At 43.9% G+C, this 17,418-nt stretch overlaps 1 protein-coding gene across 7 annotated transcripts in view; it reads left to right on the top strand.

The window, feature by feature from the left end:
- Positions 1–17,418, top strand: part of METTL21A (methyltransferase 21A, HSPA lysine) — a 177,403-nt gene that overhangs the window by 144,515 nt on the left and 15,470 nt on the right. For all 7 annotated transcript variants that reach the window (XM_078680316.1, XM_078680319.1, XM_078680321.1 and 4 more), the window contains one exon: positions 11,921–12,032. In XM_078680316.1, coding sequence (XP_078536442.1) covers positions 11,921–12,032 — 112 coding nt within the window. The remainder of the gene's footprint in view (positions 1–11,920; positions 12,033–17,418) is intronic.

Below are 17,418 nucleotides of genomic sequence, written 5' to 3'. Positions count from 1 at the left end.
CAGCAGACAGGCAGGCAGGACTGGCGCCAAGTCATTCACTGATCCTCCTCCTTTCTTGCTGGGGCGGTTCTTTGGCTTCCGGGCTTTGTAATTCATCAGTGATCTGATTTCAGGGTCTGGGGGTGCCACCAAAATACTGGATTAAGGGGCATTGCAGGGGAGTGACAGATAGGAACCAGTGGATTCCTTACCTGGGGTGTATACTCCCTCTATTATACAACCCTCATTTTGGATGGTGGACACTGACAAATGTGTTTCACTTGGCCTCTCCCATCTAAGGGGTGGAGTTGGTAAAGGGGGCACACCTCCTCTTCTCAGTTTTCCTGAATGTTCTCTCGCCAAAAATGGGGGCTTCCATCTGCTGCTAGCATCAGAAGCTGGGGTCATATTACGAAGACGACAAGGCCTTTGAAGCGTCCCTTTCGAGCACTGTGCTCATCCTGGGGGAGGGGGTGTGGCACCTCTGCCATGGATGGTGCTTTGTTTCTGGCCTCAGAGAGCAGGGGCTCTTGACCCATGGGTCCAGAAACATGTCTGGTGCTGGCAGGCTGCCAAAAGCCAGTCCAAGAACTCAACAGGGTTGGTATGTTTACAGGGGGCACCTCTGAGGTGCCCTTCACGTACATGTTTTGATAAATCCAACACTGGCATTAGTGTGGGTTTACTAAGAGGAGTGGTTAGGTACCAAACACTGGTAGGTTCACTGAAGTCATCATGGTGCTGGAGAACTCGAGTTGCCGAGTTTCCAGCCCATGTATACTCTATTGCTTCCCTGGCACTTAAAATATTAAGAATAGACTTAATATTGTAAGGGTATATCTGCTCATACAGATATGCCCACACCTGAGATATAGTGTACCCTGCCTTAAGGCTTGTAACACCTGCTAGAGGGGGGCCTTACAGTATACCTTAGGTAGGGCTGCTTTGACATGGCACATAAGAATTGTGCGCTGTCGACTTTGTCGTTTTTGCTGCACTGAGGCATGCAGGCTGCAGTGGCAGTTTGCATGGACTTGGTGAGGAGTCCCTAGGCGACCCTTTTCAGTCCCAATACCCCAAGTACCATAGGTACCATTTACTACGGACTTACAAGGGAGTCTTAAGTGATGCCAAATTTGGTACCGTTTTAGGGAAAGTACACTGATACTGGGAACCTGATTAGCAGGGAAACAGTACAGTTGAAGTTGCATCAAAAGCCGGGTAAAATGGAGGAGGGTACTGCAACAGAAACCCACTTTACTTCATGGCTGAAGTGCCATGTTGGCACCTTGGTGTGGGACCTCACATCCCCGGTTGATCATGCATTTTGCTTCTGGGTGTTAGTTTGCATTCAGCCTAGCTGGCCCTTGTACATAATAGTTTGTATGAAGAAGGGTATTCAATTAAAATATGAATATAATATATGCTGTTTGCATGGTCTGTTTTGTCCCTGGTGCTTTATTTCCCCTGTCTTACATAATTGTCTTGTGTATGCTTGTTTTGACAGTTGATTGCTGTGTTTTCATAGAGTAGGTAGTACTTAGCTGTTTTGGACTGGAAGCGCAGGCGGCAGCATGCTAATTGTTGTGTGATGACTGGTGAATAAGCTCATTAAATATCCTCGGGGATAGCATGGTTAGCAAGGCATCTCATGGGCATCTGAGTGCTGGCAGAGCAGTGCGAAAGGTTCTGCAGCTGGATGCTCTCTATATTTACCTTTTGTAGAGTAGTTTTGATTCACCCACTAGGAATTTCTATGCCTGTATTTCCTCCAGAAAGGTATCTTTGGGCCAGATGTACAAAGCCTTTTTGTGGTCACAAAGGGTCTGATTAGCAGAATCAAGCCGTTTGTCACTGCAAGAAGTCCTTTCAATACATACAAAACTAAATAGCAATTCTGTAAGATGTTACAAAATTGCGATTTTGGTTTGCAACCAAATACCAGTTGCGAACAGCAGACCACAATGTCTGTGTTTTGCTTTTGAATAAAGCTACTCTTTTTTTTTTCTTAGAAATGCAACCTGTTTTTCTTAAAGGAAAACGGGATGCGTTTCAAAAAGAAAAATTTAACTTTTCCGTTTCATTTTGAAAGGGTAGGCAGTGGTCCGTTGGACAACTTCCTGCTCTTGAGAAACCTTTTGACTATCATTCACAAAGGGGAAGGGGTCACCTTCCTGTTAGCGAATGGGTTACCACCTACTTGATTGCAATTGTTTTTGACTGCATTCCAGTTCAATTGTTTTTGACTGCATTCCAGTTCAAAACAATCGTACATCCACCTGCGGCTTGCTGTTAGTAAGGGAAGCCCTTGGCACGTGCCTAGTAGCGACTCACAAACCCTATTATGGGAGTCGGTAATAGTTTACTGAACCACTAAATAGGGTTAGTACATGTGAAAAAGCCTGATTTTACGTGTCTGACCCCTTAAAGACGTCTTACATTTGGCCATTAGTGCATCTGGCCCTTAGTTGATTGTATTTCATTCCTGGCACTTGCTATGTCTTTTGCACTATTTTCAGAATCTGAGCATGAGAATGATGCACATTATATATCACTTGTGTGAGGTGTCAGTGGGTTGTGTGATAATGTTTTGACAATGCCAATGGGCTCCACATTGGAGTGTCCAGGCACTTAATGAAAAGACTACAGCAAATGCACATTATCACTGCTAGACAGTTCAAACCTGCGCTGATGTAGGCATGTTACTCCTGTCTTCAAGGCTCTGCACAGGCTAACAGTGGCAAGAAGGCTATGTGGTGCTCCGTGGGTGACTAAAAGGAGAGGCCCAGTCTTCTTACACTGCTGACACTCTATAATCAGGAGGAACTTGATATCCAGAATGGTCTTGGTTGCTTCCTTATTTCAAATGAAACCACATTGGCAGGAGGGTTTTTTCTGTACAAACTTGCAAGATCTGGCTTGAAGAAAATAAGAATAATCATCAATCGCCTAGTCTTCAAAAAAGCAAAAAAGAACTGGCTACTCCCATAAGAACAGACTTTTCTCGTAAAACATGATTTCACCTGTCTTAGATTACAAGATACACTAGTTAGCATCCCTAAATTGGTATTCCTATCTCACACAATTCACATTACACCTCATGGAGTAATGCCCTGATATTCCTTGGGCCTTGTGTAGGGCAGGAAAGTACTATATGAATGTCAATTCAGTGCCTGACACCAAAACTGAATACTCATAAGCTGCACCTCAACCAACACTCTTCCAACTATCTATAGAAACTGCGTTGTGAGGAGTTGGTAAAGCCAAACATCTCCCTCTCGAACTGACACTGTCAATTGAAAGCTGTTTCAGTGGCTTGAGAACACAGAAGAGACCATACGACTCGGGGACAGCATGAGACGAGCCACATCAGAAGGACTGATGAGCAAACAGCGAGGCCTGGTGAAGACAGACCCTGCACTTCTACCCTTTATATTTGATTAAAAAATAGACCTGGTGCATCAGAGGGATCGGCACCTGACAGAAAAAACAAGGATGAAGGCAGACCGGTTAGGAACTAATCCAAAATGACAACTGGAACGACTTTTGAAGCATAACAAACTTAAAGTTTACATAGTCCTTTAACTGCCTGGGTCGTTTGACTTTTCTTTTACTCTGCCGAATAATCATCCTGCTGTATCAACCTCTCATTGTCTATTACATCTATTACATTCCTCAACTACGAAAGTTGCTCCTCCCTGCTATTATTAAAACTACTGGTCAGGAGAATTACCCTGGGAGGACGATCCTTCAGATCAACCACCCATGAATCTGAACCACCCCTTCCTCTGGGGCTATTTTATTTTTACATTTGTCGATTCTGTTTAGACTCCTCCAGTTACCATCATCCAACCTGACAGATCTTTTGTTACAACTCTATGCGCTACAGAGAACTTTGAATTATCCTTGCATACCAAATGTTGTTTATTCCTTACATTCTCGGGAGTCGTGTCATGCATGTCTTGATTAATTTAAGAGAATTATAGATTTAGACATTCAGTATTTCTTGATATCTGAGCAGAGAAACAAGGTTCTTCAGCAGCTCAGAAGGAGGATGGTTTGCTCAATGAGAAACCCACATTTTTTCTTGAATTTATTTCTTCACTTCTCTACTAACTGCTAATGATGTTTGTATATCTTCTGTCCGACCTCGTATGGGTGGATGCCCGGGGTACACACGGCTACTGGGCCTCATCTGTATGGCTTGAGGTAGTTTGCCCTGGATCCCACTAGGCCGTCCTACTTTGGCTGCGCAAACTGGGGTATGTACCAACCCTTCTGCACTTGACTCTCAGGGTAGCCATGGCAGGTAGTCACAGACTTCCCTGAAAAGTAGTGTGGGGTGCTCGAGGTTAGCTCTCAACAGTCATCCAACAGACACAATAATCTCAGTGTCCAGAACAATATTGTATTTAATCAGGTATCAAAAACGCAACTGCACAATAATATAAAAGACCACGCTCCAGCAATCGGACAATAGCACAATCCCGGACACGTATACAGTCAAATTCTAACCTGGATACATGCACAGCTTAACACCGACTGGTGTAAAAGTAATATCAATTTTGTGAGGGTTGTACTGTTTGTGGTTTGCTAGGATCACCTACCCTCTCCAAGTATTTCCCTCATCTCTCTCCACTCCTTCAGATCATCTTGCAGCTTTTTGTCTTTACGCACCATCTTCATCTGGATATCTGCTGCTAAAGCCACTCAGAAATGTCTTTATACCACAATTGCAAAAAAGGGCAATGGAGTTTATTCATTCCAGTGCATCATGCTTCTATGCTTGGCAAATACTAATAGTGAGGATGCAGATTTAAAATACATTTGACCTGATTTATGTAAGAGTTGTAGCCTGTATCGTCAGAATTAGGGACAAAGCCTTCACCATCTACGCCCAATATTCACTGATCAACAGACACACCCAGAACATCTGAAGGAAGTCCACCCCGTTTTGATGACTGCGAAGAAATTCATCCGATTGTATCGGATCTATATTGCTAGGGCTTTGTGGAGTAAGGTAGGCCCAGTTGAGTATATTAAAGTGAATGAGGCAAAAGCGGGAGTTACTGGAAACAGTCTTATGGTACTGTATCACTCTTGCCCAGCTCAGGGTTTTTGAACAGGGCAGCCCCGTCCATCACCCACCTGTCTCAAACCATCTAAGGTCCTATTGTTCGGTTCTGTAACTGCCCTGTATAAAGAGACCCGCCTGCCTCAACTATAAGTTCTATAATCACCTGCATCAATTTGTGGCCGATTCCAGCAGCATGACCTGGGAAAACTGACCCAAACCCACCAAGAACCTCTGTCTAGACTCCTAAAATGTGATAAAGTCCAGCCTCTCCAAGAGGTCTCCAAGTTCTGTGCACCCTGAGTCAGTCCATTCAGCTGTCTCTGCCGTCCGTCTTTGCTTGCGAAAGAACGGGTATTCCCATATTTCCATAACTGATATAAAGGGAGTCACCTCCACCAGATATTTAAAATATCAATCCATGATCTGAGACATTAATACCAGAAGGTAAGGGACTTTCTGATCTTTTTCAGCACCAAATGCACTGTTTCCAGAGGATCCCTGTTGGTACTAAGGTCTAATAAGACTCTGGGCGGGCCAGGCTGTCCTTTCCATAAGGGAACTCCTGTGTACTGAGCCTAATCCAGGCAGGTGATCGGCCCCAGAGAAGAGCAGTCGGTATGTGTCAATTCTCCTGAACACGCTCCTAAGTGATAGGCACATCACACCATGAAAGGCATAAAGACACCATGGAAGTATTATCATTTTACTGAGGGTTACTCTTACCACGGATAAGAATGGTAGTTTCTGCCAAAAGGAAAGGGACTTTTTCATGCCCTGCTTGATCTTATAAATGTTGAGTGCTGTATCTTCGGCAGCAATGTGGGACACGTGTAAACCCAGATAAGAAAGCAAGTCTTTTTAATCACACAATTGCACAAAATACTAAACAAATCCAAGGATCATACAAATCTGTGTTTGTGAGTTGCTACACCTGCTCCGTGGCCTCTGCTACTCTTTCCGGGGTGGCCCCTCAGGAGTTTGTTTGAACCAAGCTCAGATGCAGTAGTATTATGACAACAGTCAGATGTGCATGTACTTTTTTATAGTCTTACTTCCTTCTTGGTATGAATGGCACATTTAGAGTCCTTAGTCACCTGATATTATCAGAGCTGAAAAGCCTGCTGGAGTGCATTGGAGAGCGGGCACAGACCGTGTCTGTCTCTGTGCCTACCCAGCTTCAGTTTGTGTAACCACAGCGCCGGGTCTGGTGCAGGAATACCCGTGTGTTCGGCACTCTTTAGATATTGCTGTGATTTTGCCCTGCCTGGAGGGAGGAGATATCCAGGCCATATTGTGCTGCGGTGGTCACTGCAGTCGGGGTCCCGTGTGGACCAGGATAGTTGGAGCTCGGATTGTGCCTATGCCAATCGGGTAATTGCTGCCCCTCCTCTACGGCAGTCATGCTAAGTATATCAGTGTCGTTCCCCTTCAAGAACTGGGATACGAGACCAGAGGGCACAGGAATCTTGGGTCCTCCCTAGTTCCCCTCTTTGCACTCTACTCTCTAAAGACATTTCACAGTCATTATGGAGTCTTCCTGGACACTCTCTACTCCTGCATGGCTAAGCAGCCTGCTTCCTCTCTCTTCAAACAAGCAGGCTCCTAGGTGCTTCAGGGCAGACCACAGCTCTCCCAGTAGGAAATAACGATTGTAGGTAATGTTCTTTCATCCTTAGGAGATTGGCTGTCAGACAGGCACCAGTCCTAGTTGATCACCAGTCCTTTGAGTGTTTTGAGGGTCACTCCCTCCCTTGGACATGAAGGAATTGGAACTCGTGTAGTTTGGGTTCCATTTTCATTCACAAGTTCTAACCGCGAATGTGGATCCATGGTCTCAAACTTTAGAACTAGTATGGGGTAGTTCTTCTTTCAAGTTTCCTCCTCGGGCTGCTCTGCACAGCCTTTGTTAGAGTGATGCTTCTCATAGCAAGCAGCATTGGGACTGTCTCCAGTCTGAAGCACCCTCAGCAGAGGCTCAAACAAGTGTCCGGTTTCTGCACCTGGTTGTCATCCGTCTAACTGAAGGAGTGATAATGGACAGATAAAATAGAGGGACTCCGCTAGAAACATTCTTACATTACACAAGAGAAACTGCATCTCCATTGCGCACCCTTAACAACAACCAACAGTCAGTACTCAGGAAGACCAATCCTGCGCTCCCTGCTAACAAGAATCCTCAGGGATAAACTTAGCCCTGTCTGTGTGCTCTGGCATACTCACTTTAGTGTCTGGATCTCCTCATTGTCTCTAAAGGAATGCAGGCAATACATTTCCATTATCTCAGAGCATAGTCCTCAACCTCCATCATGTGCCAGGCCTTGCCAGGACCTCCAAAATGGATCCCCTAGCCTCAGTTTACTCAGACTCGCTCATACATGCAAATTATCATCACATCATACTTGAAGATCCTGCCTCTTGCCCCAATCTAGCCACCAAATGTCAGTGCTCAGCCAGGCTAATCGTTTTGAGGTAACATGGGACAACCCTGTATTCCTAGTAAGCTGGGTAAGTAGGAGAGTATGAAAAAAAAAAAGGTTCCTTCGGGATCATCCAATGCACATTCAACATTTCTAGTCAAATACGTCCTTGATTGAACAAGCTCACAACCAGCAATATATATGCAAATTGTACGGATATAAAATGATATATATGATAAGCATTAATATATAGTAAGCATAAATACACAAAAAGTGCTCTAAGATATGTGGTTCAGTGCAGTGCATGTGAGTTGTGAAACTGACAATGTGATTTAGAAACAATTAATTTAGAGCATTTAGTCTCGAAGACCAAAAGCGAATTGTTGACCCATCATTGTTAGGCTTAATTTCCAGCTCACAAACAATTTATGATCAGATTCCAAAATTTCTTATGTGCCGATGTATCAACCCCCTCCCCCACACCCCCACCCTTTTGTCTGCCTAGGATGGGTCCTCATCAGCAGAATAGGATGCACCCTCTCGCTATGTGGGATTAACTACAACATGAAGGAAGGTGTAACCCTGTATCATTCCCTTCAAATAGTGCAAGAGATGTTACATAGTCCCTCGTCTCAAAAGATATTAAGCCGTGCATTCAGCAAGGCTTAGCGGATGCAAATGAGTCTGATACCAATAAAAACGCTGACTAAAACTTCCTCACTGCACAAAGGAAAAATTGCAGTCCTACCCCAGTGCTAAGGAAGGCTAATGAGTATCTCCTCATCAACTAAAAGGCTTATGGAATTTCAAAAGGTACCCCTTCAGTGTCTGAATTTCCTGCCACATGCCACAGGAATTCTTTTCAGAGTGCCGTGGGAGTCCATTCCTATCAGGCCATCTTCTCAGATCAAATGAGAGGCAGAATACATTGCATCCCTCACCCAAGTCAAAACATTGATCAAAGGTTACACTGGAGTCTACCAGATCATCGCTGATCAACAGCCTGGATAAATAGTCCCATTATCCTAGGCAGCAATGTGTTCAATACAAACGTTGGATTCACACAGCTTGTACAAAATTCTAACTAGCTGAAAAGAAGTTATACCAGTGCAATTCCCTGCCAGGCTTGAGATTAGTTCTAATTTGAAATTTTCTTCCCCATGAGAAAGCTTTAAAATACTCAACTCCCACTTGCAACTTAGAGCATCTCTTTCAGGCATGGAGCACTTGTGCTCATTTTCAGAAAGCATCCTGGATGCAAACACAGCCAAATTGCCAGAGCAGTCCTTCCCCTTACATGTATGGGTTGGTACTGCTCCGAGACCAACCCCACTGGCTTAGACGGTTGGCAATACATCTTCCCTGAATGGAGTTAACACAGGGGGCATTCATAGTTTTCTGTTTTAAAAACATTTGCCTGACATTTATTGCATCCAATCATTTCCAGCATTCTTCTTTATGAGCACTCTGACCAAAGCTGTTAATTTATTAAAAAATGAAATCAAATTAGGAATCTTATTTGCAGAAACCTAGAAAAGAAGCCAGTTCTTGACCACAAATTCCAGCATTTAGGGCAAGGATGTCAATCAACCTGAATCTGTTAAGGGATCAGAGATCGACACATAATCTCCATTTGCTTGTCGTTTTAACTCTCTCCCACCGGAAGTACGCATACTCTCCTCGACGACGGCGTTCAAAGTGGAAGCTAAGAGATTTCTGATGAGCAAATTCCTACCTTAAGTGGCTAGGCTCACTTTTTTTTCTTTTTGCTTTATTATTATTCGCAACTGTTCAGTAATATCATCGGCTTATCCTTTGCACTTATAACGCAGTACAGTCATTTTCTCGTTTTCTCCCCAACCAAACAGGTCGGTCATTTACAATTACAGCGTGGTATAAATGTCATAAGTAAAGAAAAACAGAAGTACAGAATACCATACTCTCTCCCAGCATGCATGTCTATGGAAGCGCTTGCACGTGCATTTGTACACTGTACAGCATCTCATCAAGTCTAGCGACCAACAAAATCAAGTGGCTAGGCTCACTTGACTGATTGACTTTGTTGCTATCACCAGGGTTACCTCCATTTGATATGGCTCCTCTGTACTGCATATTTTTACCCACTTTTGTTGTTTAAATTGATCAGTTTACTGTATTATTTTCCTTTTCCCAATTGATGATGATACCTCATTCATGTCCTCTGTTTCATACTACTGTAAAGCGCTCTGATATCTTTTGGGATCTTGTTCGCGCTATATAAAACTTTATAAATAAATAAATAAATTGGGCTAGAGTTCTTGCAAACGTTTGCAACTCATACATAGCTCCTAATAACGTCCACTTTTTTGGCGATCAGCCATTTTGGTACCTATATTCAAGAAGAACGATCGAGGTAGCCCCCTCAATTATCGTCCAATCTCCCTGTTGGATGGGGCAGGTAAACTCCTTGGGGAAAGTCCTAGTAAACAGGTTACAAGACTGGGTGGATAGACCGAATATCTTAACAGGGGCCCGGCTGATTTTAGAGCACGAGTGGGTACCATTGACCACACAATGAGATTATAAATGATTTCTTATAAGTATGTAATTAAAGGAAAAACCCATTGTATTTAATTTTTATGGACCTAAAGTCAACCTTTGATCTAGTAGATCGGGTAAAACTATGGAGAACACTGGTAAACCAAGGGGCTGATATCGGCTTTGTACAGGCAATAGTGGCGCTCCATACTGAAAACACTGCAAGGGTCAGTTATAGACCAGGAGGCGAGTGTACTATAGAAAATAAATGTACAGCAAGGTTGTGTGCTGGCACCTTTACTTTTCAGCCTTGTCCTTAATGATGTAGTAGAATATGTACTGGATGTAATTTTAGCAGGCAAAAGGATCCCAATACTAATATTTGCTGATGATGCAGTATTGTTGGCACAGACAGAAAATACAATACACAGATAACTAACGCGATTTATGGATTACTGTCACATGAAGTCCCTGACCATTAACTGTACTAAAACAAAGAGTATGGTCTTGAGCCCGGCTGCTAGGCTTAAGGAGAAGTTAAAGATAGATGACAAGTTCACCTAGACTGTCAATCGGTATGATTACCTGGAGATAATGTTCACTGAGAAAGTACAATGGAAGAACCATATACAGAGGGCATCTACAATTTTAAGACTGCCTCCAAGGGCTATTTTAAAGTTTAGACATAAGGCGAGTGCCAAGAGTATTAGCATCATCCTTCAAATTTATGAGTAAAAATCAGTTTCGCAGCACTTTATGGGGCTGAGCTTTGGGCATACGGAAACTTACTCTCACTGCAAGTGGCTGAGAACAGCTTCCTTAGAGCCCTGCTAAGACTGGGTCCCGGCACTACCCTGTTAGCACTTCACGCAGAACTCAATCTTATTTCAATAGCAGAACAGCAGCTGTAAAACCGGTGTTACACTGGATTAGAGTGGTGAGGAATCTGCCTACGATATGGCCTGGTTCTATTCAGGGAGAGTATTTTAGCAGTAGCCGTGGTTCTCCCAGTAGGTTCTACCTAGACTCCATCTATCCTGAACAAAAACGGATGCTATATGCTAAGTTTAGATTGGGCATCTTGCGACCAGGGAATACCTAGTCAGATGCTCCAGACTACTCGCAGGTGATGAACATTGTGACAGTAAGTTGAGTTGGGGGAAGGATAGTCTACTTTTTTCTTTTCTTACTGTTTTGTTCAAGATATGACATACAACGCAGGAGATGGCTACTGCCCCTTTTTAGATCATATGAGATTAAATGTGTTAAAATGGTATTGCTGTTTTGCCTCAGAGCTGATGTTGAATATGTTTTTAATTCGATAGTTTCGTAACTATGGGCTGCCTGGCCATGCCTGAGGGAGCTGCCAGTCGCCCTGGGAACCAGAACCTGGTTTAAGTAGGAATATTGATTGTTGGGGGTCTTCTGCTGTTTATGCTTTGATTGTATTCCTTTCATTGCATATAGGCACTTTGTTAGGATGATGATATATAGCTGTTGAATATTGACCCTTCTGCCTGCATCTTTAGGCCAATATGCCAAATACGTATTTATTTGAGTTTTATATAGATCATTGTTTTATATGTTCGTATGTATTAATTAACTGTTTTTGCTTCGTGTATGGCTAAACAGATGAAACAATAAAACAATTAATTTGGTTCCCTATGGCTAATATGGGAATATAGCAATGTTTACTTTTTATTGCACGTTCCCTTCTTGTAGTAATGTTTTGCTGTCGCAGGTTCCAGTGATGTAGCAGTTTGTCATCCAGTTGCAAATTACTGCGAAGCATAGGCTGAAGCAGTCTGTAATTGTAAATGATGTGGACATCAGCAACACTAAATGTATCCTGATCTGTCTAGATCTTCCTTCAAAGAAAATATTTTACGGCAAGGTGGCAACATTTTTGAAGCTGGATTTCTCATTTCAGGCCGTTATTCTCTGCACCTTTTTGGAAATGGGCACTATTGACCTACAAAAGCGGTCTGCGATCGAGCTGGGTGCAGGAACAGGACTGGTGGGCATAGTAGCTGCGTTACTGGGTAAGTTTTCAGATCTGATCAGTCAAATTAATAGTTGCATTAATTGATCGCCAAGCAGATCACCAACCACTTGGCGGAGAAGCATTACCCCACTGCTTGGCTCAGAGCTAGCAAATGAAAAATAAAGCAATGGTCTAGCATTGTTTTATTTTTCATTTGCCGGCTCTGAGTCAGCGCTGTAAGGACGGGCGGGTAAGAGGCATGGGAGGGGGGAGGAGGTGGAGTGCTATGTGCATTCCCTCAGTGCGCATATGTGTTCGGCCGGCCGTCACACCTGCGCACTTCGGTTTCTCCAGCCCCGCTGCATTGAACAGCCCGGACTCCCTGGTCTGAATGGAGTGTCTTTCCAGCCTGCTCAGGCCAATCCATGCGCTGCTGTCATACCATTAGAACAGCAGGGGATTGGATTTGAGTCTGTCACAGGGTCCAGGAAGTGGACAAGAGACGCAACGCAAGAGGAGACCGTCAGCTTCAGGTATGTTTTAAAAATATATATTTTATTACTAACACTCCACTTACCCCCCCCCCCCCCGGCACTCCCCCACCTGCGTTCCCTCACCACCCTCTGTTTATGATTGCCGCCACTGATTGCTAGACCTATTCAAAAACACTTTTGCTTATTCGGAGGGACTTCGTGGGGCAGCTGCAGCACCATGTTTCTCCGTAAAAAAAAAAATCAAATTGTCAGTCCCTTCGTAGAATTCTAGTGCAGTACTGCGCAGAGACTCTGCCGGGCGTGCTTGATGAAGTCGGACTCCTCACTGAATTATAAACCTTCCTGTGCGTCCACAAAAATATGGGGGACGAGCAGTGATTGATTCAAACGCACCTGGATGTGAATGATCATCTTATAACTTTACTTAGGAGTATTTATATATCATTTTATACTGTTAAGAGAAAATAAACAATGTGCCACATTTAACCCTGCTTTAATTCTTCTCTTTTTACAAATGCATTGTGGAATGTAACTTGCAGTTTAAAATGTATCCCCTACCTACCAGGCCACTTGTCCTCAGTAAGATCAATAAATAAACTAAACTGTTGCAATACAGTTAACTTAAGTGTTCCCAGATGTCCACCATGCTAGTGTTTTTTTTAATGGTCCATTTTTAAGTAAACCATGCAAGAAAGAGCAGTTTGCTAGCCAGGCGGTATGCTGGCGTTTCAACTAGTGTTTACCTTGTTGCTTCTGTAACTTCAGCAAAAAGTAACAAGGCAATAAATACAATTCAGAAATTTCCTCACTGATATTTATATTGGCTGCCGAAAGAGTACTATTATGGGATGCTCTTGAGAGTCAATTGCCTCATGAAATAAACCCACTGTACAAAGCACATTTGGTCTACTTGGCTCAACACCTTCGACAACGGATTCCATACCCATAAAGGAGGTTTGTCCTGTTTCTTCCAGTGGAAGGCAGTGGTAGTCTTTGCCGCACTGAGGCATTGCAACACCCGGTACCAATCCTGCTCGATGAGTGCTTCATAATCAATCAATCAATCAATCAATCAAAGCATTTGATCATATACCCTTGGATAAGCATTAGGACCATTATTTAGGGTGAAGAGTACAAGACCTAGGGGAAATTCCTACTTCGTTCCTCTGTGAGACCGCAGGATTAAGAGTGTTGACTGTTCAAGGCTACCCTTGCTGTGGGGCTCACTTAATTAGCCAAGACCATGTCTCTCTATGTCAAACCAAACCAAACCCCATTGCTTCTAGGACCTGTCAGCAAGGGGGCCAGTGCATCTGGCTGAACACTTTCTCTGCGGCCAGTGAAAGTGGGACAGTCAGAGTTATCTTTTCCCCAATCTTTTCAACCAAGTGAATTGCACTCCATACATTGGCATGCACCTGCCTATTTTGAACAAAGCTGCACTGGTCGGAATGGACCAGTGTCGGCAGGAGGTAATTTAACCATGAGGCCAGAATGTTGGTGTATAGTTCTGCATCCAAGTTCAGAAAGGTGATTGGTCTTTATATAGCGCAACACCTCACGTCCTTCCCTGGTTTGAGATAATATTGTCCTTCTCTAGTCCCTCCCTTGTTCAAATGTTTGTGCGCGAGAGCACTCTCGCGGGACCTTGAGGTTACCTACAGTAATCAGTTTTTACTGAGAGGACCATTGGGTGCCCACGGATACTATCCTTGTACAGTTGGGTGTTCATATTATTCAAGAATTCTCCGTGTTTTTCACAAAAAATTCGGACTGGTACAAACAATACCTCATCATGGAAGATGTGCCAGGTCTGAGTTTCGATGAAGAAGCAATAGAAGAGGCTTTAAGAACGGCTCCCTCACACTTTGGAATGGGTGGTGATAATGCCTCAAGTGCTGCAAATGAGGACTATGCAACGGTAACATCACTGAAAAAAGAATGGCTCAGGATAACTGTGCATGGGGCAATGATGACTGAATACCTACGGGCTAAGATCGCCCCACAGGGACTAATAGTTAATATCATGCCAAGACTGTTCCTTGAAGACGGTCAATTCAAAGTAGACTGGTGTCATGTTTCTTGGAAGTGTACAAAAGACCTCCTCTTCCTGATTGTTAAAACTGCCAAGAGACTGGCTGACGCACTATTGGTAAAGATCGCTGCAATTGAAAGAGCGATTCAAGGCACAATGAAGAAGACTCCCTTTACAGCCAAGTTGGCGGAGATCAACCAAGAGATCTCTGACAACCAAGAATTTCTCTTACAACAAAAGATGACCAAATTGCAAAAAGATGTAGCAAAATTCGACAAAGAGAAGGTATACCCCTACCTTAAAGAGGGATACACTAACAGGAATAGCTACTCCACTGATGAGAGCTCAGGCAATGATAGCCGGAGGGGCTCCTCTGGGAGTGACTCCAGTGGTAGTAACCAAACCAACAACAGAGGTAAACAGAGCCGCTCCAACTGGAACCAAATGCCGAATAATGGTCCGATGTTCCAAGGTCCACCACAGATGCTACCTCCTTGGCAATATCCCTTCTACCCCCAGGGTCCTCCACAATTCTACCCAATGAACCCACCTTTTTTAGGCAGAGGCTGGGGCAGAGGAAGAGGGCGCAAGCGAGGAGGGCAAAAAGCCGTACAATGGCAAGATCAACCAACTGCTCAGACAACAGTGGAAACCAGGAGCACAACCAGAGGCAGAAGAGTCTGATTGTGAATCTCTCCAATAAGACATTGAACACAATGGAGACAGAAATTCTTGAGAAAGGGTTAGGTTTTGTTCCTACTCCGACCCCCGATAGCTTCACTGAAATGTGTGAAGTTAAACAATTTTTTAGGAAGGTACGCCTGCGCTCCTTTTTTGCTGATAAACCAGACCAAGACAAAACTGATACAGGGTTACGCAAACCTTCCACCTTTACCCCTACTGACTCAATGGTTCCCCCTGAGATACTAGCCTTCGAAAGGGCGGTGCTTAGGAGTCTGGACAACAGACCCACTACCTCCTCTCATAAAAATTTGAGTACAAGTGAGAAACAAGCTGTCTTAGCACTAGGGAATGACACCAGCATATTTATTAAACAGGCAGACAAGGGTGGGGCTACTGTTATCCAAAACAGTTGTGACTATGACATCGAATGCAAACGCCAACTTTCCAATGTCACCCACTACAGACCACTCACTACAGACCCCACAAAGAGACTGACTACTACGATCACTAGTCTAGTTTTGGAGGGTGAAACGAATGAGTGGATCTCTAAAAATGAAGCAGCTTTCTTGATCACTACAGACCCGGTTATCCCATACTTTTACACCCTCCCAAAGCTTCATAAAGGGGTGTCACCAGTACCTGGGAGGCCGCTTGTTTCCGGTATTGGCTCACTACTGGAGCCATTATCAACATTTTGTGACTCCTTTCTTCAACCAGTGGTCAGAAAAATTCCATCTTTCCTACAAGACACCAGAGATGTCCTCCGCCTCGTCGAATCCATTGAGGGGAGGGATGACGTTGACCTCCTCCTCACTATGGATGTCGAGGCGTTGTATACCAACATCCCCCAGCAAGCCACACTGGAAGCAGTTGAGTCTACCCTTCGGCTAGAGGAATGGTCCTCTCCCACACCAGTGTCATTCATCATGGCGTGTGCTTCTCTGGCATTGACAGAATTTCTTTCAATATGGCACACAACTGTACCACCAGATCCAGGGGACCTCAATGGGTTCTACATTTGCTCCAAGCTTGGCATGTATTTACATGGCAACCTTTTAAAAAAGCATTATCAGATCTGCACTCAATCCCTACCTTGGTAACATCACTTTGTGGCGCAGGTATATTGACGACATTCTCATTCTGTGGAAGGGCGATCGTACAACCTGCGAAGCTTTCTGCTCTTGGGTCAATCTTCAGAACCCTTATCTAAAATTCACTGGTACCATTTCTGCAAATAGCATCCCCTTTTTGGATCTATGTATCAACCTTAATCCCACTGGTCTGAGTAAGACTCGTATTCATCGTAAAAGCACTGACAGAAACAGTCTCCTTCTGTACCAAAGCTACCACCCCGTGCCCTGAGGGATAATCTCCCCTTTGGGCAATTCCTCAGGGTCCGGAGAAACTGTACAGCTAAAACAGATTTCCAAAAAGAAGCCACGCTCTTGCAACACAAGCTACAGGACAGAGGATACCCTACCAGACTACTAAACAAGTCTCGCAAAAGAGCACTGAACAACCCAAGAGAGAGCTTGCTAGAGTCATACCCCAAAACCAGAGATGATCAGATAACATGTGTTACCTGCTTCACTCCAAACTCATCATTTCTGAAGAAAATCATAAATAAACATTGGTCCATAGTAAATACAGGTGGCCTAGAAATCCCACGCCCCAGGTTCGCCTTTAAAAGAACTTCTAACCTAAAAGATGCCCTCATCCATACACGCCCAAAGAAAAACACTACTGACAACCAAAGTACACTGTGAAGACTCCCCCCAGTGGTTGGTCATTACACTTGTGGCGGTTGTGCGGTATGTCCACAGACATTACAAGTTAAGGAGGTGAGAATTACAGACACTTTTTTGTGGCAGCTTCGCAAGCACACAAATTGCAATAGCATCAAATGCATCTACATGATTACTTGCCCCTGTGGAAAAAACTACATAGGGATGACGACGAGACACATCAAAGTGAGGATTATGGAGCACAAGAGCAACATTAGGTGCTTGAAAACACACACCAAACTATACGAGCATTATTCCCAAAACAACCATCCTGCAGACAGCCTCAAATGGTTGGTCCTGGAATCCCACCCAGCCATTTCTAAACAAGCACTGTTTAAGATTGAGCAGAGATGGGTCCATCGTCTCCAATTGGACTCACTGTGGTTAAACGATTCTGTCCCGTGGGCATCCTTGGGTAGTTAGAATTATTGTCTTGTAAAAGAGCCA

This window comes from Lissotriton helveticus, chromosome 3_1 (genome assembly GCF_964261635.1).
Source record: "Lissotriton helveticus chromosome 3_1, aLisHel1.1, whole genome shotgun sequence".
Lineage (NCBI taxonomy): Eukaryota > Metazoa > Chordata > Amphibia > Caudata > Salamandridae > Lissotriton > Lissotriton helveticus.
Note: the sequence above shows the minus strand (reverse complement) of the source record. Positions and strands in the feature narration are given on the sequence as shown.